At 37.7% G+C, this 26,365-nt stretch overlaps 1 protein-coding gene across 1 annotated transcript; it reads left to right on the forward strand.

Moving 5' to 3' along the window:
• Window positions 1-6,041: 6,041 nt before the first annotated feature.
• On the forward strand, window positions 6,042-26,136 carry LOC122063432 (zinc finger CCCH domain-containing protein 56-like). Its single transcript, XM_042627140.1, has 3 exons — window positions 6,042-6,549; window positions 24,247-24,316; window positions 25,161-26,136. Exons 1-3 carry the CDS (start codon window positions 6,360-6,362, stop codon window positions 25,630-25,632), a joined length of 732 nt encoding a protein of 243 aa, XP_042483074.1. The 5' UTR covers window positions 6,042-6,359; the 3' UTR covers window positions 25,633-26,136.
• Window positions 26,137-26,365: the final 229 nt, after the last annotated feature.

Here is a 26,365-nt window from a genome sequence, read left to right on the forward strand (position 1 = left end):
TGAAGGTGAGGAAACGATTTTGATTGTCCCACTAGTATGGTCAGACATTCAATTAACTATTAATGGAAGGGTTTAGATCATTACCTGAAACTCCACAAGTGCAAAGCCTTCAGGCGATCTTAGCCCTTTCGTAGTGAGTCATTTCCACATGTACAACTTTGCATTCCCTTTGAGTCCAAGCTCCTCCTCAATAGTCAATGTTTTCACAAAACCCTAATTCCTACTCAATTACTAGTATAAAGATTTAGTGCATCAAAGAGAGGGAGATGAGCATGACTATATAAAAGATGAGAGAATTAGAATCCTATATTGCTTTGGTTTTTAGAGTCCATGTATATCTTCAACCAAAATCCCTATTAGTTAGAATTGTAGATAAACCTAACTTTAGCATAGAGATTTCCTACTTGGAGTCAAACACTCACAAAACCAATCTTACCATTATTGATAAGATATTAAATAATAAGCAATATAATAATTCCTTTCCCCTAACACCCTTAAACCCATATCGGCCACATCCGTCAGCTGTCCTCGAAACCTTCATTACAGGGGATAGCAGTGGGCTAGCGGTGGAGGGTAAAAGAAAGCATCGAAGGGACACAGATTTTTAACGTCGTGTTGAAGTTAATTAAACGTTAACAGCTTGGGACCATGTTTGATGAAGAACCCAACAAAATGGTGTCAATCAGGCTCGACAAGTAACCCAGGACCCGACATGGCAAGATATGTTCCTTCAATTACTGCAAACTACCACTGAGAGAGTGAGAGGGCTTCTAATCTAACACTGCCAAGCCCCGACGATAGAATCTGAAAAGAGGAGGGAAGGAGCTACGAAGGTCAAGTCTCTTTCCTTCTTTCTTTTCTCGGTCTCTGTTCCTCCAAAGACTCGTAACAGTCCAACAGGGTAGCCTCGAACCAAAAGATTACGTTAACCCAAACAAATCACAATTTCTATTCCCTCCATTTCCTTCCATAGGTTAGTATTCTCTGCTACCCTCTTCTGTTATCATGTTTCCCCAACTCAACAAAACTTCTGTCTTCTTTTCTCTCTTCCCTTGTTTCCTTCCCTCTGTACCCTTTACTGCATAGAGGAACAAAATGAATAGTAAAGACAAGCTTGTGGTAGAAGTTGTTAGAGCCCGTAACTTGATGCCCAAGGATGGAGAAGGCTCATCGTTGGCATTCGTGGAGGTGGAGTTTGAGAACCAGAGACTGAGAACCCAAGTAAAACACAAAGACCTGAATCCTATTTGGAAAGAGACCTTTTCAGAATAAAGGAGGACGGACGTTGTGATAGACATTAGGGAATACAACCGGAATCTTAAGGCTCCGCCATCAGTTCCTCCATCTCCGTCGCTGGAATCGGAATGTCGGGACCAAGAAGAATTGTGTTCTGACCCATATATACTTATACAACAATGTAAAATAATAAGTTTACTCTTCAAGGGTAAACTTGTTATTTAAAAAATACCAACAATGACACATCATCACTTGACGCTTGTGAACTAACGGAATGGATTTAAGATTCATTATTTTTTCAAAACAGGGTATACACTGAATATTTTTAGAAATTTAGGTTTGTTTCTCATATAAATTTTGAAAATAGGGGTGGTACAAGATAATTTTCCTAATAATAACTTATGATCGATTACAATGCATCTCAGACATATCATAACCAATACATTTACCATTACTATTTTGGTCTTATTAATAAATCAATCTTATTCACAAAAAAACCTTTATTAATTACATTATTATTATAGACGCGACCACATGGATCATGCATGATGCAAGCATTGGCAAAGGACGTTTAGTCGCCTCGTGGGGATGGAGTTAAACATAACATAAGAGTTAAACAAACATTATGCTTTGTATATAATAATGATTTTTTTTTTTTTATAGAAGTATATAATAATGATCAATGTTTTAAAAACTTGAAACCAAATATGAGATGTTAACTGAAAAAGAAAAAGATATGGCATCAATTTCTATTGCATATTGATCCCTTACGAGTTAGGACTCTGCACTATCCACCCCCTAATGGGGTTCATTATAAAGATAAATCTTGACAAGGTTATTCTAGTCTTTTGACACTTCTTTTGGGATTAGGGCTTCATCATTGTCTTCATATAAAACGAAAATAGGACTAAATGCATGAACTTCAAAACCAACAGCAAGTTTTTGTTTTGGCAACAAAAGAAAATTTTACTATTCCCAAAATGAATTTTGAAATTCAAAAAATAATTTTCTCTTGGTTCAGGACCTCTCAAACACAATGAGAATTTCTGAAACCAAAAAAATAGTACAATTTTTGTATTTTATTCTTTTCTTTTATTCTCTTAGCTACCAAACACAGGCTACAACTGACAACATTTTTTCTCTCATAAAATATGAGTTAAAGCTATACATGCGAGGTCATTTCCCCCACCCAAAACATTGTAGCACCTATATGCCTTTTCTGATAGATTTCCATACCATACTCATTCTCCAATGCCCAAAATTGCACATATACGTCGTGGAAAGAACCTCCCGCCACAAAATATACACTCTCTTTTTTTATAATTTATAAGAGTAATGATTTTCATATTAACAAAAAGGTTGAATAATTTCTTTGGCATGATGTTGTCGTTTGCATAGTCTTATACTCACTTTTGGATCAATGGAACCCAAGTGGGTCACCCTAAACCAACCCTACATGGCACCAAAGAAAAAACATAAAACCCAACCCCACATGAGTGGAGAAAAGGTTTGTTTTTTCGGTTAAAGTGGGAAAAAAGAGCAAAGCAAAACAAAAGTTGGGATTAGTGGGATCTATACTACTGTGTTCAAACATAACAAAGTACACTGACTGATCAAGTCCTCCGAGCCATGATTCATCGTGTCCAGCGGTCCATCTTCACCGCCTGATCAGAATAAAAAAAGCAGTTTCACATTAACTTTGTATAATTGAATAATTTTTTTCTTTTCTTAACACCCAAACATGGCCTTAAAAATCTTTATTTTAGGACAAGCATAATGGCATTTTTGTAGTTTTATTGAAATCTGAGGCTTATCCACATTGGAGACAGTGAAGCGTGCTCGGTGGACGTGCGCAGGATCGCACAGCTATTTCTACCTTTTCTTAAAAGTGGAGACCACCCGCATTTATTTTACCCTGCGCCGCCTCAGATGAGAAGATTGCAGAAGATCTCGTTCAAATTATTATATTAATGATTGATCTTCGATGACAATTATAGCCTTATGTTGCATAAAAAGTCAAAACTAGCAACTCCACTTTTGTTAAATGACGATCATAGCCCTATTTTAATATCGGAAAGTCTTAAAATGGCTTTTTACGATTGGGTCTGATAAGATGATGGGCATGTAACGGGTATCGGTCATCCCGTGAACCGGTACGACACTGATATGATTCGTACGATATCAAACAATTTTGGCCCAATATTCTACAGAAATTTAGTTTTTTTTTTTTTTTTTGTTACAGTTTTACCGCTGATCTGTATCATCCATTAATATGGTATCTGATAGGTAGCTAGTGATAATATCGTGCAGTATCAGTCAATACCTTTAACTACATACATATAAAATATCAAATTTTTGTCCAAAATAAGTGAGGAAAGTTGTCCTGATTCTTATTCAAAGTCTTAATAAAAGGAAAAAATTGTTATCTAAAAACAGTCATTGATATAATAATGAATAATTTTTTTACCTCCATTTACACATACAAAGATGAACTAAAAATGTTTGGATATGCTTTTGTATATATCACATAGCATTTTCCTTTCCATTAATGGTATCATGGATGATTTTCCAAAACAAATAATGAGCGAATGTTTTCCATACAAAAATAATCATAACCTTATCCTAACTAAATGGGGATGGCTAGATGGATCTGATACGATATAAAGAAAATAAAAATAATAAAAGTAAACAAAAATTTGAAAATAAATGGTGGTAAATGGAGGTAACATGAGGTAAAATAATAAGTCAAAAGTGCATCATAGGAACATTCCTTACAAGGGGCTGGTTACACGAGTCATAGTCATCCACATTACTTTATCCACAATCATACCATAATCGAACCCTACTATATGCAAATCCTTTATTTCTATTTCATTGATAGTTATTTTAGGCCTGCATTTACCTCTTCTTCTTATCAATATAGATAGCAATATAGCATTAATTTGTGTCATTTGACAAATTATAAGCCTAAATTTTGAAGATTGGTTGACCTCTAGCTCCCTACCTATATGTTAAACTTTAGTTGAAACGGACTTTTCCAAGTGGATAACTCTAGTATGGCATATATGGAAAGATTGGGAATTGTTTTTGTGTTTGCCCATACCTATTTAGTTATTTATTGCTCTCACATACTTTATAGGTTTTCAATCATCTTGTTGATGAAGCCCGATTGGGTGTTGTTAGAGAGGTATCTACTATTGCTTCAATTCTTGTTGTTCTTGTTTATGTGGTACTTAGTGTTGGGGTACGATGTATTGTATTCCATCATAGTTTAATCCAGAGAGTATTGGTGTAGGCTCTCAAAGAACGACAATCATTTATGACTTGTTTATTGAGGGTAATTGAGTACTTTTTGGTATTAGGGTTTTTCATTATAGATTTGTAACAAGTTTCTCTTTCTATGTAAACAATATAAGAGAGGTGTGAGGAAGAGTGCCGTACCCTTATTTTCCATTGATAATGAAATAATTATCTCATCTCACCAAGGACGTAAACAATCTTACCGAATTTTGAAAATACGTGTGCATTATTTGTTAATGTTTTTTCATTATTTTTTACACCATTTTAGATGTGCATTTCTACACCTAGCATTTCTGGTGACCACTTCATTATTCACGCGGATGGCGCATGGAAAGCTGGTTCTTCAGTTGGAAGTAGAGGGGTCATCATTTTCGATTATGGCTATAGGAAGGGATTTATTGCTGTCAATTGGAAAGCTAGTTGTAGTTTCTCTGCTACCTTTGGTTGAGGATGAGGACGTTAAGAATGGCTCGTTGTTGGCCAAGAGCTTAATTGGGTGTTAATCGGTTGCGTCTGTTCTATGACTCAAGTAATTGGTTGCTTTTTTTAATGGGTTTGGTGAAAGTCCGGATTGGGCCATTAGGATAATAGTGAATTATATTCGTCGTAATTGGTTGCTTTTTTTAATGGGTTCTGTTTTTTGATGTTTCCAAGGTTTGATGGATTCAGCCACCTTTGTTCATTGTTGACTTTGGCCTTCTGAAAGATGGAGTCTATTTATTTATTTTTCCAATAAATCCCATGTGGTGGAGGCATTTTCCCTATGAATTAAAAAAAAAAATGTTGTCAATTGATAAAATCATAATTGAAAAATTAGGGTTTGGACTCAACCAAGTCACTCGAGTCGAGTCAAAATTTTAGAAAATCTAGTAAAGAGTCATGTAGACTTGACGAGTGTTAAAATGTGGCAAGATTTAGTAGCGAATCGTTCTAGTCAAATAAAACTAGGTCTTCGTACTCAAATCATCATAAATTCGTCAAGTTTAGTCATTTTTTAAAATACTATCAATGAACATGTTTGTAATGGCATAAACTCAAAATTCTAGCTTATATTATTGAACATGTTTGCAATGGCATAAACTCAAAATTCAATGATACGTGATTCTTTCAATTTTTTCCTTCAATGTGTATCATTTGATTTTTTAAAAATTAATTTATACATATTTAATTTGTTTTAAAAAATAACAAAAAAAACTATTTCATCGCATTCCTTTATGCTCTCTCACAGGGTGTTATGAAATGATACCATTGCTCTCCTAGGTGATACCCGTATGTATTTTTTTTATTGACCCAAGTGTTGGCGTCGAGGCAATAAGACTAACATTCTTCATCCCTTAAAAAAAATATTCATTTATTTAGGTTCGATCAAACCAAATTATTAGAATTTTATGAAAGGCGAGTCAAGTCAAAAAATCCGATTTTCATCAAAGAAAACTAGGCACAAATGTGGGCTACATGGACATGAATACCAGAGTATTTGGTAAAACAAAGAAAAAAAAAAAAAAAAAAAAAAAAGCAGCCGGGCAGCCAGCGTTCTATTTCCCTAAAAATAAATACTGGACGTGGCTTTAACCGATTTTTTCTTTTCGTTTTCGTCTCACTCAACTGCAATGGCAGTATAACCCTGCTCATTATCATTATCCGATATCTCCCGTGTTCATTTACCCCAGCTCGGTTGCTGGTAGCTTGTAACCGCTGTTGTCGAAGGACCATCTCCAAACCCTAGAAACCAACGAAGTAAAAAAGATCTTGATTCCCTCAATTTTTTTCCGGGAATCGAGAATCCGATCTAGACTCGTTGTATATTCCTTCGAGATCTATTCATGGAACCTTATCCTAAAAGATCCCGTTTTGAAAACGGTGGATTTGGAGTAAACCCTAGAGGTTCGGAGCAACAAGACTGGGGCTTCTACCAGCAAAGTAATGGAGGTGGGGATCTCGAATGCAGGCGGTTCAATACACCTGAAGGTTGCCCTTTTGGATCGAACTGTAGATTTCGGCACGTTACAGCTGGTAGATATTTTCAACCCTTTCATTTCTACAATGAATAAATTTTATCTGATATGTCTTTGATATTAGTTACTGTTATTGTTTATTTTATTTTATGGTGGATTATTTGAGCGCTAAATTCAAATTTCCAGATTAGTCGGATGGTGGTTTTTTGGAATTTTAACTGTTACTGATAAGGGCACTTGATGTTAATTTTGGTGCTTGTTGATGCGAAAGATAATTTATTTTTACTCAATTTGGGACCTCAGGCGTTGGAGATTGTTTCCGTTCAGTGGGGAACTTGCAGGAAGCCCTTCTGGTGCATGGGGAATAGAAACCATAGACAGTATTGATGAATTTTTTGTTTTGGCATGGTCCATATAGTATGCGTGTTCTAATCTACTAAACTCTATAGGACAAAATCTTTCCATACAGTGATATTTCTGCTGGGTGTATACCACAATTCAATCTATTATGGCCCTTCTCATTATTGTTAGTTTACTGATGCCTTTTTTGGGGGACATGTAACTAATCTTATTGCTCCAATTTGGTCACGTATCTATAACATGCTTCTCTTACTGAACAACCTTCTGGCGTCCAATTTTTCAAAGCCATTTTACTAACCTTGGCTCATTTGGATTCTTTATAGCAAACTTGTATTTATATTTTTAATATCATATAGACTGGCCAATATCCGTTCGTGATGGTTGTTGCTCATTGCTCTAAATGAGTAAACCTTTATCCTCCAGAGTTAACTCAACATCCAATGTTGATGTGTGAAGACTTGAGGGTAATAATGTATGCAGCCTTGCCCCGCTCCGCAGAGAGGTTGTTTCTAGTTTCCTAACTCGAACTTGTGGTCATTTGGTCACAATGCAGCAACCTTACCATTGCACCAAGGTCAGCCCTTGTATGTGCTCACACACACACACACACACACACACACACACACACATATCTATATCTATCTATATATACTTATATATATAAGAAACCCAACTCAATATGGAACTGATCTTAAGCAAATCCTTATGTATCCAACTCCCTACCAAAATAAATAAATAAAAGATTACATATAAATGCCAATAAAAATAAATAAATATCTACCAAACCCCTATGGACCAAATAGTGGGTCTTTCCGGTCTAACCATGCTAACACGACTTCATCAACTCTAAGAACTTGACTCCATCAAGTTTGGATGGGGACCAAGGATACCAATAGAGTCTACTTGTTGGAGGAGAAATGATCCTGCGGTCTGCTGAGCTTGATGGTTTGGAAGTCCTTCGAGGAAAAAAGCTTCATCCTGTGTCCACCATGCTTGAAGGAAGAAGTGTTCTTATAGCCACAATGTTGTACCTTCTTATCAAATAATCATAGTTGTCAAAAAAAGAATGTGACATACCTTCAGATTGTATCCTCGGAACCACCAATTGAGTATGTGAGCAAACACTTATTAGTAATCTTAACATTGGTGTTGTTCACCCACGCAACCTTGTAGGCATTGGGATGTGATTTTGTCTTCGATCCTAGCTTGCAAATAACATCTTCAAATATGGCATTAGTGGAGTTGCCTTTATTACATAATTGCATAATTGGTCGTTGCACTTCACTCTGGTCTAGAAGGTACTGTCATGGCACCAATCTTCCTCGTAAAAAACCTTGTGAGTGGTCAAAACAGGATGAAGAACTTACATACAAGGTTGTCCCTCCCCATCACTGTCATTGCCGTTGACTTTCACCAGGGTTACACTTTGCCTCCAAACAAATTGTCTCAAGACTCTATTGCTCTTTTGGAGGAAGAGGTATAAAAGAATCATTGTTGATATAAGCTACCAAATGGTTGGGACATTGAGCAGAGACATGTTCGTACCCTTTGCACATGAAGCACTGAAGGACAGCCTTTGGTATCACAGGTCTATTAGAATGATGACATTGAGGTGGAGAGTAAGGCGTAAAAGATGCCATGGATTAACCTTTAGCCCGTTGGCTTGCTGAACGACTTTACCCGAGGAGAAGATTTCTATGCTTTGTTGGATGATGACTCAGTCGGGATCCTCCTCTGCTTCTTCCTCTCTACCAGCCACTTCTGCGCCACACTCTGCTCAGTCAAGAATTACATTTGGTGGTCTTTGTGCATCAATCCCTTACTAGAATTGGATTATTAACTCTAGGGCTACCGATCACAAGACTACTCACTTTCTTTTCTACAGATTGTCTGTCCATCCTCAGGTAAACCCAAGGTTTGAGTAGTTGATGGTTCTCTATCTCCTATTGCTGGAATAGGTTCCATTAATTGCTCACCCTCCTTGTCCGTTTCCTTTGTTTTACATGTTCTTCAGTTTTCTACTAATTTGTTGTCTGTTGGTAGTATTATTAAAGATTTGAACTGTAAAGTCACTTTCTTTCCCACTCACTTGTGTTCAGGACTTCTTGATGGGGGTAACCGGGTAACGGTTGGCAGTGGTAGAATGAGTGGTGGTCTCTATTACTTGGATAGTGGATCTACACAGGCTCATCATACATCTTCAGAGTTGGCCCTTTCAGAGCTCCATGGTTGACATCGTTGTTTAGGATACCCCAATGGGGAACTTTATATAGAATATTTCCTACTTTAGTTAAACATTGACTCAAAACCAGTTTAATTGTGATGCTTGTGTTTTTGCTAAGCAAACTCGGAATGTTTATCCTATCTATATGATAATATAAGTATTGTTCCTTTCTCTTTGATTCGTTTTGATGTTTGGGGCCTTACCGCTTGTATCTGTTTCTGGGTATCACTAGTTTGTTACATTTATAAAATTGTCATACTTGTCTTATTTTGGTCTATTTCTTGCATTATAAGTGAGGTATTTAAATGCTTCAAGGAGTTCCACTGTACGGTTCAACTCAGGATGATGCAAAGGTCAAGATCTTGAGAACTGACAATGGTAGGGAATACATGGAGGGATCCTTTTAGTTCTACCTTGTGGACTATGGGATCATTCATCAAACCAGTTGTGTGGTTACACCTGAATAGAATGGGGTGCAGAGTGTAAGAACAGACATCTGTTGGAGGTAGCCCGTTCCCTTATGTTTGAGATGCATGTTCTTGCCATATATTGGAGTGAGGCTGATGTAGATAAGTCACTTGGGCTTATTTTATTACAAATAAGTCTTGGGTTGTGTTATGTATGTGTTGGGCCTTTGATCCCATGGGTTTTCTTTGAAATGGGTCACTTTAATGAGCCTAAAATATGGGTAGAAGGTAGGAAAACGGGATTTTATTCATTAGTTTAATTAGTTGCTGTTTAATTTAATAAAAGGCCCATTAGGCTATTAGTTGGTTGTAAAGTTCTATATGGACTATTAGTTAGTTAGTCCTATTCCATGTTGGAGTCATAAAGTCAAGTCCTAGTCCTATTTTGAATTCTTAGTTGTAGTAGGAGTGTCTAGTCCTATTGAGAAACTAGCTCCTAGATGTAGTAAGAGTGTCTAGTCCTATTGGGAAACTAGCTCCTAGTATTAGTATGATTGTAAACTTTCCCTCTATAAATAGGGAGGCATATGTACCATTATTGGACAGATTTGAATGAAAGAAAGTTTGCAACTAAATGCTTAGAGCAGCTGAGATAGTTGTGGGTGAGAAGCCCAGACTGAGATAGCCACTTTATTCTCTCTTTCACCCTTCTCAACCCCTCATCTGTTTTATTCTTCTTTTTTATTTTATTTGTTGTGACATTCAAGAGGTATAGTTCAGATTTTGATAAAAGTCTCCAGAAATCAGAACCAATCAGCAATCCTAGTGGGAATAGGAGAGAGATCGATCTCCTCTCTTTCTCTCTTCTATACTCTGTTCAGCTAGGTCTTCAATCAGGGTATTACAGGCCTCATAAGGGTCCCACGATCCTTACCTAGTCATTGTTGGAAGTATTTAACTGCTGTTGTTGAAGGCTCTTCTCAGTTTTCTCTCTTAGGTCAGAAAATCAAGAAAGCTTGTAACTTCACAACCAGCCGTCAGAATCCTCTCAACTTTGGGGGTTTTTGTATCCTCCCTAGGGACTATCTACGTCCAAGAGTGCAACTCAATCGGACTCTTACAGCCTTGGCCGCACCTCTCTCTCTCCAGCTCTGTAACAGGTCTTTCTCTCTTCTATCGGGTTAGGTTTTAGGCTGGTTTTGTTCCTATATGGGTATTGTATCCTTAAGGATTTATTTGATGGTATTATTTCTTTGTTTCTCACTCCTATTTGTATTTTTTGGGGTTATAAACTGCGGAGTTAGTTACTTGTAATCTACTCTTGCATTAAGTGGTATCAGAGCTACGGTTGAAGAAAGCTCCAAACAATCTATCAGGGCCTTACCGAAGATGGTTCCATCAGTTTGTTACTTCACTGGACAAAGGGATACATTCTACATCCTTGATTGGTTAGCTTCTCTGGAGGAATATTTTGACTACTATAACTTGACAGAGACACAAAAGCTTCAAGTTGTTTGCTTCCGGTTGATTGGTCATGCTAGAGATTGGAGGAGAGTCCATGGAAAGTGACTCCGAGTTCGAGGACATGAGCCTAGGACTTGGGAAGAGATGAAGTACCAGTTAGTGACACAATACCTCCCTGTATATTTTCAAAGAAGGCTCTTCCCTCCACAGGATTCCCATCATAATACCTCTACTACTGCCCAATCTAATGATCAACCACGTTATTTTCATGGGGAATTCCTTGAATGGATGCGTGAATTGGACATGTACTTTGACAACTACAACTTAACAGAGACACAAAAATGCCAATATGCGTGTTCCCAGATGAATGATTGTGTACGGATGCAATGGAGAGTCCGTGAAAGGCAACTTCAAGCTCAAGATGTAAACCTAGAACGTGGGACGAGATACAGTATGAGTTGGCAGGCATGTACCTATCTGAGCATGAACAAAACATGTACTTCCACCAGATGTCCAAAAGCCACCCACACTTGACAATAGCATGAAGGAATCATCGGCCTCTATTGCAAAAGAGCAACAAGAGAAGACACCTCTGACTAGTAAACTAGAGTCAAAAGTTGAGGTTTGTGTTAAAATTTTTTCAGCCATTCCTATTGTTGAGGAAAAACTAGTCATTGATGTTTCCATCGAGACTCATGTGGGAGAAGTCGAAAGCAACAAGGTTGCCACAATGGACAAGGAAGTTGAGACTGAGGAACTTGACACTACAATTGTGATGATTGTGAATAGCCAAGAGAAAGATCCTAAGGAGTTCAAGAATGAAGTTGTGTTTGAACCATCAATGGAACCTGTTGGGAACCACCAGATAAATGAACCAAAAGAACTTTATGTTGCATTGAAGTTAGAAGAGATCAAATGTGCATATGTAGATGACCCTATGGATACATCCAAAGATGTTGAAGTTGAGCATGTGGAGTTCGTCATCCCATTAAAGTATCTTGAAGATCGACCCCTTCACATTCTAGACTACATTTTTATTATCAAAGAGCTACCTGAATTTTTCTATGGCTTGAAGAGGGACGTGCACCATGATATAATCACCCTCACACTTTACACAATTCGAGAACGAATTTTTTCTAAGAGAGGGCGAGTTGATGTAGATAAGTCACTTGGGCTTATTTTATTGCAAATAAGCTTTGAGTTGTGTTATGTATGTGTTGGGCCTTTGATCTCATGGGTTTTCTTTGAAATGGCCCACTTTAATGGGCCTAAAATATGGGTAGAAGGTAGGAAAACGGGATTTTATTCATTAGTTTAATTAGTTGCTATTTAATTTAATAAAGGCCCATTAGGCTATTAGTTGGTTGTAAAGTCCTATATGGACTATTAGTTAGTTAGTCATACTCCATGTTGGAGTCATAAAGTCAAGTCCTAGTCCTATTTTGGATTCTTAGTTGTAGTAGGAGTGTCTAGTCCTATTGGGAAACTAGCTCCTAGTATTAGTATGATTGTAAACTTCCCCTCTATAAATAGGGAGGCATATGTACCATTATTGGACAAATTTGAATGAAAGAAAGTTTGCATTTATGAAAGAAAGTTTGCAACTAAATACTTAGAGCAGCTGAAATAGCTGTGGGTGAGAAGCCCAGGCTAAGATAGCCACTTTCTTTATTTTCTTTCACCCTTCTCAACCCCCCTATGTTTTATTCTTCTTTTTTTATTTTATTTGCTGTAACATTCAAGAGGTATAGTTCAGATTTTGATAAAAGTCTCTAGAAATCAGAACCGATCAGCAATTCTAGTGGGAATAGGAGAGAGATCAATCTCCTCTCTTTCTCTCTTCTATACTCTGTTTAGCCAGGTCTTCAATCGGGTATTCCAGGCCTCATAAGGGTCCCACGATCCTTACCTAGTCACTGTTGGAAGCATTCAGCTGCTGTTCTTGAAGGTTCTTCTCAGTTTTTGCTCCTAGGTTAGAAAATCAAGAAAGCTTGTAACTTCACAACCAACCGTCAGAATCCTTTCAACTTTGGGGGTTTTTGTACCCTCCCTAGGGACTATCTACGCCTAAGAGTGCAACTTAATCGGACTCCTACAGCCCTGGCCGCACCTCTCACTCTCCAGCTCTATAACAGGTCTTTCTCCAATCGGGTTGGGTTTTGGGTTGGTTTTGTTCCTATATGGGTATTGTATCCTTAGGGATTTATTTGATGGTATTATTTCTTTGTTTCTTACTCCTATTTGTATTGTTTGGGGTTATACACTGCGGAGTGAGTTACTTGTAATCTACTCCTGCATTAGAGGCGGTCCTTATTACTACCTACCTTATAAATAGGATGCCATCACACATACTGGGGTTCAAGTGTCCTGTGGAGATACTTTGTGGGGTTCAGGTAGCTTTGTTCTTCCTCCTAAGGTGTTTGGCTCGGTCGGCTTTTTCTGAAATCATCATGTGCTTGGTAAGCTCGACCATGGGGGTCTCAGGTGCATTTTTCTAGGATATTCTCCTACTCAGAAAGGTTATAAGTGTTATCACCATCCTTCCAGATGATTCTTTGTTTCTATGAATGTGATTTTCCGTGAGACTGAGGCATACTACTCACCTTTTCAAGGGGAGTCTCTTAGAAGTGAAGAGGTTCCCTTGATTCCTTCATTTAATGGCCCTTCACTCATTCTGATAGATAAGGGAGGAAATGATGACATTGGTGTGAGGGCAAGAGGATGAGTGAGAAAAGGACACTGGTGTGACTGGGTCTCAAGAAAATTCCATACAAGGGGGGCACTAGTTCAACAGAACTTACAGGTTCTTGATCATGAGTTACATATGTTTTCTCGCAAGAAAAGGAGAACTGACACTACCATTGCTCCATAGTTGACTTTGATCCTGATTCTGTTCTCCCCGGTATCTTTTTTCCCCTTTACTTTTGATCAATCTCTTGATGTTCCTATTGCCTATAGAAAAGGTATTAGGGCTTGCACTCAACATCCTATTTCAAATGTTGTATCCTATAATATTCTATCTCCCTTCTATCATTCTTTTGTCTTCTTTTTCCGTTCCTCAGACTTGGCAGGAGGTAATTGCAGAGCCTAGATGGAAGGATGCAACGAATGAGGAGATGAGGGCTCTTCACAAAAATGGCACATGGGACTTAGTTACTATTCCATTATAGAAGCGACCACTTGGCTGCAAATGGGTGTACAATTAAACAAAATAATGATGGGACTACAGACATGTACAAAGCAAGGCTGGTTGCCAAGGGCTTCACTCAGACATATGGGATTGACTACCAGGAGACTTTTGCCCCTGTTGCTAATATGAACACAGTCATAGGTATTATCTCTGTGTAGTAAACCTTGGTTGGGAGTTATAACAACTGGACATAAAGAATGCATTTCTTTATGGTGAGTTGACGGAGGAAGTGTATATGGATGTTCCACTAGGCTACTTCAGTTTGGAAACCCAGGGCAAAGCGTGCAAATTGAAAAGAGCTATGTATGGATTAAAGTAGTCTCCCAAGGCATGGTTTGGTCGGCTCCACAAGGCTATGATAGCTATTGGCTTCACTTAAAGTAATACTGATCAGACCCTTCTCATTAAAATGGTGGGTGACCCGGTTACTATCCTAATCGTTTATGTGGATGACATTGTTATGGGCAATGATACAATTGAGATCTCTAAGCTCAAGGCTTATTTTGGTAAAATGTTTGGGATTAAAGACCTTGGGACGCGCTAAAGTACTTTCTTAGGATTGAGGTTGCACGGTCTACCAAGGGTATTGTTCTTTATCAATGAAAATATACCTTGAACCTTCTCTCTGAGGTAGGCATGTTAGGGTGTAAGCGTTCAAATACATTAATTGACGCAAACTCTCATCTAAAAAACAATGAAGGTGAACCGGTTGATAAGGGTCGATATCAAAGGCTGGTTAGAAGACTCATCTATGTATCTCACACTCGATCAGACATAGCTCATGCAATTAGCCTTGTGTCAGTATATGCATGATCCTTACTCTTCTCATATGGAAATTGTGTTCCGTATTCTTTGTTACTTGAAGATGGCTCCAAGGAATGGCATCTTATTCTCCCCTTTTGATCACATGAGGGTTGAGGAGTATTCTGATGCCTATTGGGAAGGTTATCCAAATAATCGTTGTTCCACTACTGACTATGGTACATTTGTTGGTGGCAACCTCGTTACATGGCATAGTAAGAAGTCGTTAGTTGTGGTTAGGTCTGATGCAGAAGTTGAGTTCCGAGTAATGACACATGGTATTTGTGAGTTGCTTTGGCTTCTTGGTCTTCTTCAAGACGTGGGTATGTCTATTTGGTTGCCAATGCTGTTATATTGTAACAATATGTCAGCCATTAGTATTGCACATAATCCAGTCTGACATGATCACACCAAACATGTTGAGATTGACAGACATTTTATCATGGAGAAGTTGGAGCAAGGCCTCATATGCATTCCTTTTGTGAAGTGAAGATCAATTAGTAGATATTCTTATAAAAAGACTTAGTAGTAAAGTTTTTTATTCTATTTTGTGTAAGTTGGGCATGAGTGATATCCATTCACCAACTTGAGGGGGATGTTGTCATAATGGGTTTTAGGGGTAATTTATGATTATAATCAAATGGCTCCTTAAGTCCCTTTTAGGGTTCCATTTCATTATAAAAAGAGAGGCTTGTGTCAAGTTAGAGACATAAGTCATATTCTCCCTAAATCAACATTTACTTAGAAAAATAATCTCTCTTCCTTGAAATCAAATCAGGTCAAACAAGCGTGGATAGTTAGAAGACTCAAAGTTGGTATAATACAAATCTAGCTCAAATACCTTTTTCAACTCCCTTTGCTCTCAAATTCAATCTCGGGTTCATATCATCACCCCGACAATAATCGGTATGTGTGCACGAATTTATTACTATAACAAATAAATTCAGAAGTTAATAAAATTTATAAGAGATCATCTACACACATATGTACTCAATAATTATTTCAGACCATAAACAATCCCTAGTTACGATCAACAACATGAAAAATCTCAAAACTTTTGTTCTGTTCCACCCAGAAAATACGGTCCACATGCAAAAACCCTATATTCTCTCTCCCTCCCTCTCAAATTGTAATTTTGCCTCTTGTTAAAACATGATTTAATTTTATGAAAACATAAATATACTTATAAAACTATGAAAAATACAAGTATTAAGTCATGGAAAACTCGGATTATAACCTTAAGCATCAAAACCCTAGTCTACCTTCATAGCACATCAAAACTAATTAGAACGAGGTATAGTTTAGCATACCTCTTGTATGCATTTTTTGCTCAATAAAATATATTAAAATTATTTTGAGAGTCTTTGAAGATGTATAAATAAACCTCTAGCAGCTATGAAGGTATGCTCTTGCTCTTCTCCTTTTCCCCCTTCTCCTTATTTGTTTGCTACTCACTTTTCTACCAAAAAAAAAAAAAAATTCAACTTTCTATTTTTTCTCTCCTTTGCTCTCTTTCCTTATTTATTTATTTATTTTTTGAAAACTTGCCTATACTAATTCCCTCATTTTCTTTCATTGATCTAACCCCCATGTACACATTCGTTGCATCTAATTACTAGCACATGTTTTCCCTCTTTGCTCCCCAATTCTTTCCTTTCTAGTTAAATCTCCAATATCTTCACTAAGGATTTTGGGGGGTAGGGTGAGGTTGTCCTTAAATCCCTACTTACTTTGAAGAAAATTCAAATTTCAAAATTAAGAAAACAAGAAAGTTGTTCACCTAATCTGGGAAATTGGCATGTAGGAAAAATATAAGTCCATCTATTATGGAGATGCGGGGGAATTGAACCTTGTACCTCATACAAACAAAGCAAGCCTACACCATTGAGTTAAAAACAACAACTTACAAAACCTTATCCCAACTTAATTTGGAGTCGGCTACATGGAATTCCAACCAAGGACAAGAGCAAGGATCCATGCAAAAAGATTGACGGGTTATGGCTAATTATAACAAGTGCCAGCTGTCAACCTGACGCACACTACAAATCAGCCATAGTCTGATAATGACAAACTATAATAAGGTACTGGCAGTCTAATTGAAGTACCATATAGATCGCTCAAGTCAAAGCATCCTACATGCATTACGTCCACCACCAAGACAATCCATCACCCAACCTACTTTTATAAAAGGAGAAATGAGAACGAATTCTTAACAACCTTGCTAAGCACGAAAGTAACAACTCGAACACACAACTCCGCGTTGAAAACTAGAAAAGAACCCCATAACTCGAGCCAGAGGTATCTATGAATTGCAGTTCAATGCAAAAGCATAAAGCCCACAACCACAACCAAACCAATTGCAACTCACGTGTGTTATGTCCACCACCAAGACAATTGGTTATTGAAAACATCCTTGGCAAAATGCTTTCGCAGTGGTCTGTCTTTTAGAAATCCAAGAATTTCACCTCTTAACAATTCGAAGTTGTGTGTTAGAGCCATTGAGTATACCATTTTAAGCGACATTCTTGAAGCTTGTCTTGAATCGGGCCACCCCCAACTCAACTCTAACCCTGTCATTTCTCACTTTATCTCATAGTTTTGCTGTACATCCTTCTCCGCATCCGCTTCTCTGCAACACTCAACTTATCCATGTTACGCTTCTTGACTGCCCAGTATTCTGCCCCATACAACATAGCCGGTCTTACGACAGTTCTGTAGAACTTCCCTTTAAGCTTGAGAGGAATACGTTGATCGCACAACACTCCAGATGCACCTCTCCACTTTATCCATCTCCACAATAGAAATGATATATTTTTTTTTTCCTACATGCCAATTTCTTAGATGAGGTGGATAACTTTGTCTTTTAAATTTTGAAATATGAATTTTCTTTCTAGTAAGGAAGGATTTAATGACAACCTCACCCTGTCACCAAAATCATTAGTGAAGATATTTGGAGATTTAGCTAGAAAGGAAGGATTTGGGGAGCAAAAAGGGAAAGCATGTGCTAGTCAATAGATGCAATGAATGTGGACTAGGTGAAGGTTGGGTCAATGAAAGAAAATGAGGGAATTAGTGGATACAAGTTTAAAATAAATAAGAAAATTAAGGAAAGAGAACAAAGGAGAGAAGGAAGATTAAGGGACAAATAAAGAGAAGGGGGGATTTATCTCTCACGATTGGGGGGAAATCCTGAGCCCAAAATTATGCAAGGAGAGAGACCATCATGGTTATTGGAGGTTTATTTTATACATGATCTTCAAGGACTCTCTGAAGAGTTTTCATATATTTTGTTGAGCAAGAACATTTTTATAAGGGGTATGTTGAACTATACCTTGTTCTAATTAGTTTTGATGTGCTACATGGGGGTAGACTAGGGTTTGGGTGCTTGAGGTTATATTCTGAGTTTTCCATGGCTGAGTATGTATGTATGTATGTTTTTATAATATTAAATCATGGATTAAAATCATGCAAATTCGAATTTGAGAGGTGATGAGAGAGAAGATAGGGTTTTTGCATGTTGATAGTATCTCCTAGGTTGGACAGAACAATAATCTGAGATTGTTTATGTTGTTGAGCATAGTTTGGTATTGTTTCATGGTTTGAAATAATTATTACGGGTACATATATGTAGATGATCCCTTGCAAATTTCATTAAATCCTGAGTTTATTTGCTATAGTTTCATGCACCCGGATTGGTCATTGTTAGGGGGATGATCTGAACCCGAGATTGAAGTTGACAGCAAACGTAGCTAGAAAAGGTATTTTAAGCTAGTTTTTTTTTGTACTGTAACAACTTTTATGAGTCTTCTAACTATCCTTATTGGTTTGACTTGATTTGGATTTGGGAAAGGGGAGACATGAAATAAGATTTTTCTAAAGTTATTGACTGAATTATATCTCAGTCAGAAAACTGTTCTTAAAGTGATTGGAAGCTGTACCTAGAGAGAGTTTTGTGATGAGGTTTTCTTATGGTATTGCGATATATGTATTGGCTTTCGTTTGAACTCGACTGAGTTCATTTTGGAGTGATGCAGTTGGGCGATGGATTTAGAAATATCTTTTATCTACTTTCATTTTTGTTAGAGTTAGAAATAGTATGGTAGATTTTTAATTGAGTGAGATTTTATCTCTATTTTAATTAGATGCAATATTTGTTTCAAATAAGAAAGTAGGTCTGTTTTCCGTCTTTAAATAGATTTATTGAACTCAACTGAGAATTGGAATTGAATGAAATTGATTAAGGTTTTTTTTAGTTTTGAACCATGGATGCCGATAGGCCTGCAACTCCATCCATCACTCTTTTCTGATATTTCTCCTCTCTTTATCTCTTCTATATTCTTCTCCCTTCCCCATCGATCTATTACAACCTTTTTTTCTGTTCGGTTCCTACAACTAGCGACAATACAGCTTGAGAGGAGTGGTCAGATCTTCTTTGATCCCCTTCCTTTCCTCTTGAGATTTTGTGTGGTGGTTCTCCACCTGATGGTGACTGAAACTCCCGAGTTTTGGCTCCAGTTGATATTCCTACGGTGAGAATCGAAGGCAAGAATCAGATCTGGTTCTGGGCCTTGGGCTGAACTGAGTTGCTGGTACAGATGTCCACGTCGCTTGTTGCTGTTTGAGGTCCCTGTCTGCCGGAATCAAGAGGTCATAGGGTTGGTAGCCCTTGTCTGGAAATTCAGGCCAAATCGTGAAGTGTTAAAGGAGCTCTCTCTCCCTTTCGTTTCCCTGGTTCTACCGCCCCTGTGATGGATGTCGTGAGGTTGAAGACAACCTCTTAAAGTGAGTTTCTTAAGTCTTTTCTCACCTATTTCCTAAAGTGCCCCTACCTCTTATGTTTAACCTGATTTGTCCTTATTTTAGTTTAAATTCCTAGTTTGTCCTTGGCCATACGTTTGCTCTCCACTCAAGTCATTTTTTTTTGCTTCCCTTGGTTAAGTTCTAGTTAATTACAAAACTGTCATTCTGTTACTTATTTACAGAACTGCTATTATTCTTGATATTTGGTTGTAAAATTGCTATTTCTTAATTAAGTGGGCCCTAAGTGATCCGATTCCCTCAGATCCGCGGTTTTACAACAAAATCATGTAATTTAATGTCTATGATGTAGAATGGAAAGGGAGGTGTTTATATATGTGATCATATTAGGTTAAATAATGCATAGTACATATGTTATAGACCTACTCACACATCTTTATGGGTCTTTGACTTATTATATTGGAAAGGATCATGGCAGTTCACACAACCAAATTGGATCTTGCCTATGCTTTAAGGAATCACAAACATAAAATAAGAAGCATCACATACCCTTCACCACCATATGTTGAGAATCAATTTGAGCCATCACGTAGTCTCTGAAATGGAAACTTGGATCTCAAGGTTTCTCCCTCTTCATCTCCTTCAGTGTGTCTTGGTGATGGGCATTGGTATGACAACAGGTAGAGACAGAGAGAGGACCTAGAGTACTAGTAGTGTGTACTTCCTATTAAGTGATGCGGATCCAGGTTCCAAAAATTGGAATTGGATCGCTTAGGGCCCACAAGGATGACTAAACATCAAGGATGACTAAACATCTCAATTTAATGATTGAGGGGCAATATTGTAAATTCAGAACAACCATGTGCATTACTGATATTATAACAAGTGATAGGGACGACAAAAATAGGAAAATTATAGAGGGGGGTGTTTTGTAATTAATAAAGTGGGGAGGAACTAATAGAACACACTTTTCAGTACAGGGGGTTTATTTGTAAATTTAAGTTACTGTCCTTACTTGTAATTTCAAAACCCAATCCTCTTCTTCTTCTTCACGATAGAACACAAAATGGTAACCAAGTGTAGACCTTCAGAGGAGAGAACTCCCTCACCACAGAGTTGCTGGATCTGCAAGTTTAGGACAAGGTTAAAAACCTCAAGCCCTATCGGATGCACGTGACAACCAGCAGTGATAGACTCCACCAGCAGGATCTAATTTGTTCTACAACTCAGTCCATCTCAGGTACAAAATCAGATCTGAACTTTTGGTCAGAGCTTCCGGTAGAGACCAAACTTGGTCTTGGATCTGTGTATGGTGAGTCGTTTCAATTGTAGGAATGAGTCCCAAAAATCTTGAACTGGTCTGGTGGGTATTTGTAGTTATCGAGTCCCAATACTAGGGCTGGAAGTATCGCCCAGAATAGGGAAAGAAAAGAAAACCGGAAAAAATAAAGTTAAGATGAAGGAATAAGGAAGTAGGGGAATGGATTTCAGAGAGAGTCAGGGAGGGGGGAAAACAGCTCACGGTAGCCATGGTTTTCATACCCAATTTCAATTCTTCAAAACTTCAAATCTGTCCACAATGGACTACACAGTTGTTTATAAAGACACCAAAAAGAACCTACCTTCCTAATCTGAAACAAAATTAAACTTGCATCTAAATCCAAAAGAAATAAAAATCTCACTTAATTAAGAATACTACCAAACTAGTTCTAGCCCTAAAAGGGAAAGTAAAAAAAGATAAAAAAGAAAGTAAATAAAAGATATTTCTAAATCCATTGCCCGACTGCATTATTAAGGAATGCAACCAACTCTATCTCCTTATTGGCTTAGACTTGGCTTCATTAATTAAATCCATTGATTTGAGATATACTTGGTCAACAAGTAACTTGTCATAATTAGGAAACTAATTCCAACGAGTAACTATCATAATGAGGAAACTTATTGTCTACTTGACTAACAAGTTATGGTCATATGTGACACTCAAATTAGGAAACTAATTTACTACAATCTCCCACTTGAACCATATGACCACTTAATGATAATCTCAAACATGTCTTGCATTTAAACATCATATTGCAGTAAAGACAACCCAGTCACTTCACACCGACACAATCATTATACCTTGTCTGAACAAAACTACTAATGTAAATCATGGCGGTTATACATTATGTAACGATATACTCCCTTCCATAGTCAAAACACTAGCAACTTAATTTAGACCGGTGCATAAATAGGAAATAGACAAAGTATGTAACTTAATGGTCCAACATAATATCTTACTTGTATCAAAGCAAAAGTGTACATATAAAGATTAAAGCAAGAAATATTCAGAAACAACTGAAATATGATCATTTTATTGAAGATGTGAAAATGTCTAATATATAACCATTTTATTAAACTTCATATAAACCCATGTCCGATACTAGATTTCTATAAAGTGTTTAGGCACTTATGCCTTGGTCATAGGATCCACTGTCATCAGACTTGTCTTAATGTGTGTAATAGACACTTCCTGTTTCTAAACAGCTTCCTTCACAAAGTTGTATTGCACTCCGAAATGCTTTGCTTTACTTGAATGATTGTCATTCTTTGAGTAATATACAACGGCAACATTGTACAGTCTCAACGGCTTCGTAATGGTGTCAACAACTTGACGTCCTGTGAAAAAAATTCCACAATCAAATTGCCATAGATGTGGCTTCAAAGCAAGCATGCACAAACTCTGGTTGCATAGTGGAATTAGACACACAGGCCTTTTATTTTTGACTTCCAAGAAATTGCTCCTCCCGCAAGTAGAAAGACATCCAAATGTGGACTTTCTACTATCAAGGTATCCAACATAGTGAGAGTCTAAATATTCGATCACCTCCAATTGATTATATGCTTTGTAAGTAAGCGTGTACTCCAGTCCTCTGCTTGGCATAAAGCCTAACTTCATCAAGTTTATTCTACAATTTGACTAGATTCTTTTAGCTCCTCTCTCCTGGTCCTTTCAAAATTTTCTTTTCCTTTTGATCTATTATCATGGATAAACTCGGTCAGAGATCAGATTGTGTTTGGTGGTGTTCATGTGTGTTGGACAGTATGCAATTCCAATTTGAAAGTGCTACCTTTGTGACAATTTGAAATTGTCCGTTGATAACATAGTTGGGGCGTCTTCAATGACTAATGTGTGGATGTCAAGGGGTACGGTGGTCAGGTCATTAATGTAACCAACTAGTTACCTTCTTTCTGTGTAATGCAAAAAGGTAAGTTCTCTCTCTTTTTCGTTTTTTTGGGGTCACCTCGGGTAATTTTACTAGGTGAGGAATTAGTTGTCATGGTTTCCATACTCTTAGCTTTGGTGCTGGGCTTAAAGTTATCTCCATTCGGATTCTCGGTATATAGCTTTGTCATGTTCAATATTTTCACTTGTCCAACTTAGTTTTAGGTTAGAATTATTCGTGTTGGCAGTGTCCTGTTTGTCAAGTCTTCAGAAGCTTGTTCATTATAATAAGCAAATGGAAATAATTTAACTGGTACTGATGCATTTACATGACAGCAATTGTCTATAAAGTTGCTACAATTTATTGATCATACTGTTTCAGAATATAATTCATTTGTGTGCTAACTGTAATTATATATGATGATGTTTTGAGGTTATCTTTTGTATTTTCTTCTGGGGAAATTTTGTACACTTAAAATTATATACCGCAACTGCTGGTTATACATGGTAAAGTTCACCAATTATCAGAAATTTAGGGCTTGTTTGGGATCGTTCCTAGAACATTTCAGGAATGATCCCATTCCAGCCCTTATTGATCCATCTTATATATGGCCCCTGCCAATCTTGTCAGTAAGATTTTAGCCAAAGTTAGCATCCTATATGGGCCATAACATAAAAGACTTCACAGTTGAGAATAGTAGATATGATTTGGGGAAGGGTTCCCACGATGCCAGAGTTGGGGGGAAATCTCCCACGTCACACCACTGGCGGCGCAGGGAACATTATAATCTACAAGGGCCCACATGGTTGGGTAGGGAATAGAATAATAAAAAAAACCCATGGGAGAGGATGTCAGTACACTGGTATTGTGGAGAACTTTTTCTCATGATTTTGCATAGTGAGATTAGGGGTTTTGGGCTTCACAAGGATAAGAAAAGTGATAATTTGAACATAGCCTCTGACCGTTTCCTTGAATAAGCCATATATCAAATATCACTGGTGTTTATTTCCTTTTGCTCACCCCCGCCCCCCCCCCCCCCCACCCCCAAACACCCAAAAAAAAAAAGTGATGCCTTTCTGGTGGCTCATAATTTGAACATAATCTCTGGAAAACTAATAGTCAAGTCTTTTCGTCTTTCCTCAGGCCAGGTCAAATCATATTTATAACTTTTCAATTTAGCCTCTGTCGTGTGACATTTGATGTATTGCTTATAATGGTCTACTTTTAGAATGTTTATATCGACGATGAATATGTACCCCTTATGGATGGTGCAATGAGAAATTCGATTGTTCTTCAAGCTTCTTTGGCTATTTCAAGTTACCTTATAATTAATTTGTTGTTGCAGATGGCCGAGATGTGGGACCACCTGGCATTTCTTCTGGGGGAAGGCCAAAACCCTGCATGAAATTCTTCAGGTTTGCTCTTTCCTATTCTGTAGTTGGTCATCATTTCTAATACAGATCTTTATTATTCAAAATGGACTCTCTTGAACATTCCCCATAGATAAATGGCTGAAAAGGAGAACGATAGCTGAGCTTTAAAGTTCTTGAACCAGACCAGTATTTTGTCTTTCAGGTCTGGCAGTGCTATCATGGCAGCAGTTTCACTCTCACATCAGCTTCCGATGACATGGAAGTGAAAAATTGCTGCAGCTGAGGCCTCAGGTATACAAGGGGAGGAATGTTGAATACATATTTCATATGACCGGGATTGTTAATCTCTGTGAAATCAAAGGGCTTATCTCTCTATCTTAAAGGAATTGGTTAAAAACATGAACCTGATAAACCACCTTTATCCACGATTGCATCCGAATTACCAATTTTCTTTCTTGTTTAGTGAAGGTCTATATTACAGGAGGTGGAAACAATAGGTTCTCTTGAGGACCTTAACTGTAGATGTTAAAGCTCGTTGTCACACATGGATTTCATTCACATTCTTTGGATCCTCCTGTTAATGGTCCCACCTAACCTTCCCCCCAATCCAAGAAAATTTACTATTGGATAAAGTCGACCATTTGGTCTGTTGCATTCTTTCAGATTCCATATAATAATATACAGTTCAGGGAAACAGCATGGATTCAACGAGTACAGTGATCTGATTGGGGCAGTTTTGTAGTTGAAACTTTTGGAACTCATTAAGTATATATCCTGGTGGTGGGCTGATTCTCCAAAGTAGACCGTCCCATGTAGACCAAAGTTGTTTCCTTCTCTGTTTTGTTGTTAAAGGCTTTGTATTTACCATTTTCATGTCTTCTGACAGTACTTCAGGTTGCCCATTTGGTGAATCTTGCCACTTCCTGCACTATATACCAGGGGGTCTCAGTTCGTTGGGTCTAAGTCCTGTAGTATCTCTCTCAGCTGCTTCAGCTACTGCTTCTCAGAGGAAACAGATGGGGCCCATGGGGGACCCAACTGGCATGGTTAGTGGCTACAAAACAAAGCTTTGCAACAGGTACAACACTCCTGAGGGTTGCAGGTTTGGTGACAAATGTCATTTTGCGCATGGGGAGAAAGATCTGCGGCCGCCGAACAGTCATTCTCGAGGGAACATCCCACGAGGTCTTCCTGGATTCAATGGTGGGGACTCTAGCTTCACAAACTCAGATACGGTGGGAAGTTCGAACTTCAATTCTCAAGGCTATGGTGAGCCAAACCCACCCGATGTTGCAGTTATTGATGGTTCTGCTAACTATGCAGCTGGTCCGGCTGGTGAAAATGTACAGGTGTATTAATAAAGGTTACTAAATGGGCACTACATGGTGGGGTTTTACTGACCAAACTTGCATATGGTGGCTATTATTTTTCGAGTGCCTCTTCTAACGAGGTTTTAGTCAGTCTGGTGGATGGTAACTGTTATTTCAGTTTTATAAGAACCTGTTCTATTTTAGGAGAATTTGTGACAGCATGGCTCTGGCGTTGAGAAGAACTTGCTTCTGATCACTCCTACAGAGGGATGAGGTTGATATATATGGTAATTGAAGATTTCGATCTGCACCTATGGCAGCCCCAACTGCTGCCTATTGAGAGTTACATTGGTTACAAAGTAACAAGATACTGAAGTTTATGCATTGTTTTGATAATGGAGTCAATTTAATGGAGTTGAGTTTGTATTTGTTCCAGCAGTTCTTAAGAGGTTTTATATTATGAGAATGATCATTATTGGTTGATGTATGGTTTCAGAAATCTCGACGTTGACGCCTATGATTTGTAGTTACTGGAAACTGCATTTCGTGTTCTCCAGGAGCCTTTGTGCTGCAAAAAGACTACTATATATATATATATATATATATATCTCATCTATGGGTACTTGGGGTTTGATATTGTTGCAAATAATATCATATGCTGCCCTTACGGATAAATAAATGCATGGCAGGTTCTGATGTCTTGCATTATGTATCTATTCAATCCTTGGCAGGCTGCAATGTTCATGTCAGTTTTTCTACTTCAATAAAATCTTGTGCAAAA

Source organism: Macadamia integrifolia, unplaced genomic scaffold (genome assembly GCF_013358625.1).
Source record: "Macadamia integrifolia cultivar HAES 741 unplaced genomic scaffold, SCU_Mint_v3 scaffold1321, whole genome shotgun sequence".
Classification (NCBI taxonomy): Eukaryota; Viridiplantae; Streptophyta; class Magnoliopsida; order Proteales; family Proteaceae; genus Macadamia; species Macadamia integrifolia.

Bases quoted from the DNA above. Each gene is read 5' to 3' on its own strand.
- LOC122063432 (XM_042627140.1), top strand. From the start codon at position 6,360: ATGGAACCTTATCCTAAAAGATCCCGTTTTGAAAACGGTGGATTTGGA. The intron at 6,550-24,246 runs GTAGATATTTTC...TTGTTGTTGCAG, and splicing joins ATTTCGGCACGTTACAGCTG to ATGGCCGAGATGTGGGACCA. The intron at 24,317-25,160 runs GTTTGCTCTTTC...GTCTTCTGACAG, and splicing joins CCCTGCATGAAATTCTTCAG to TACTTCAGGTTGCCCATTTG.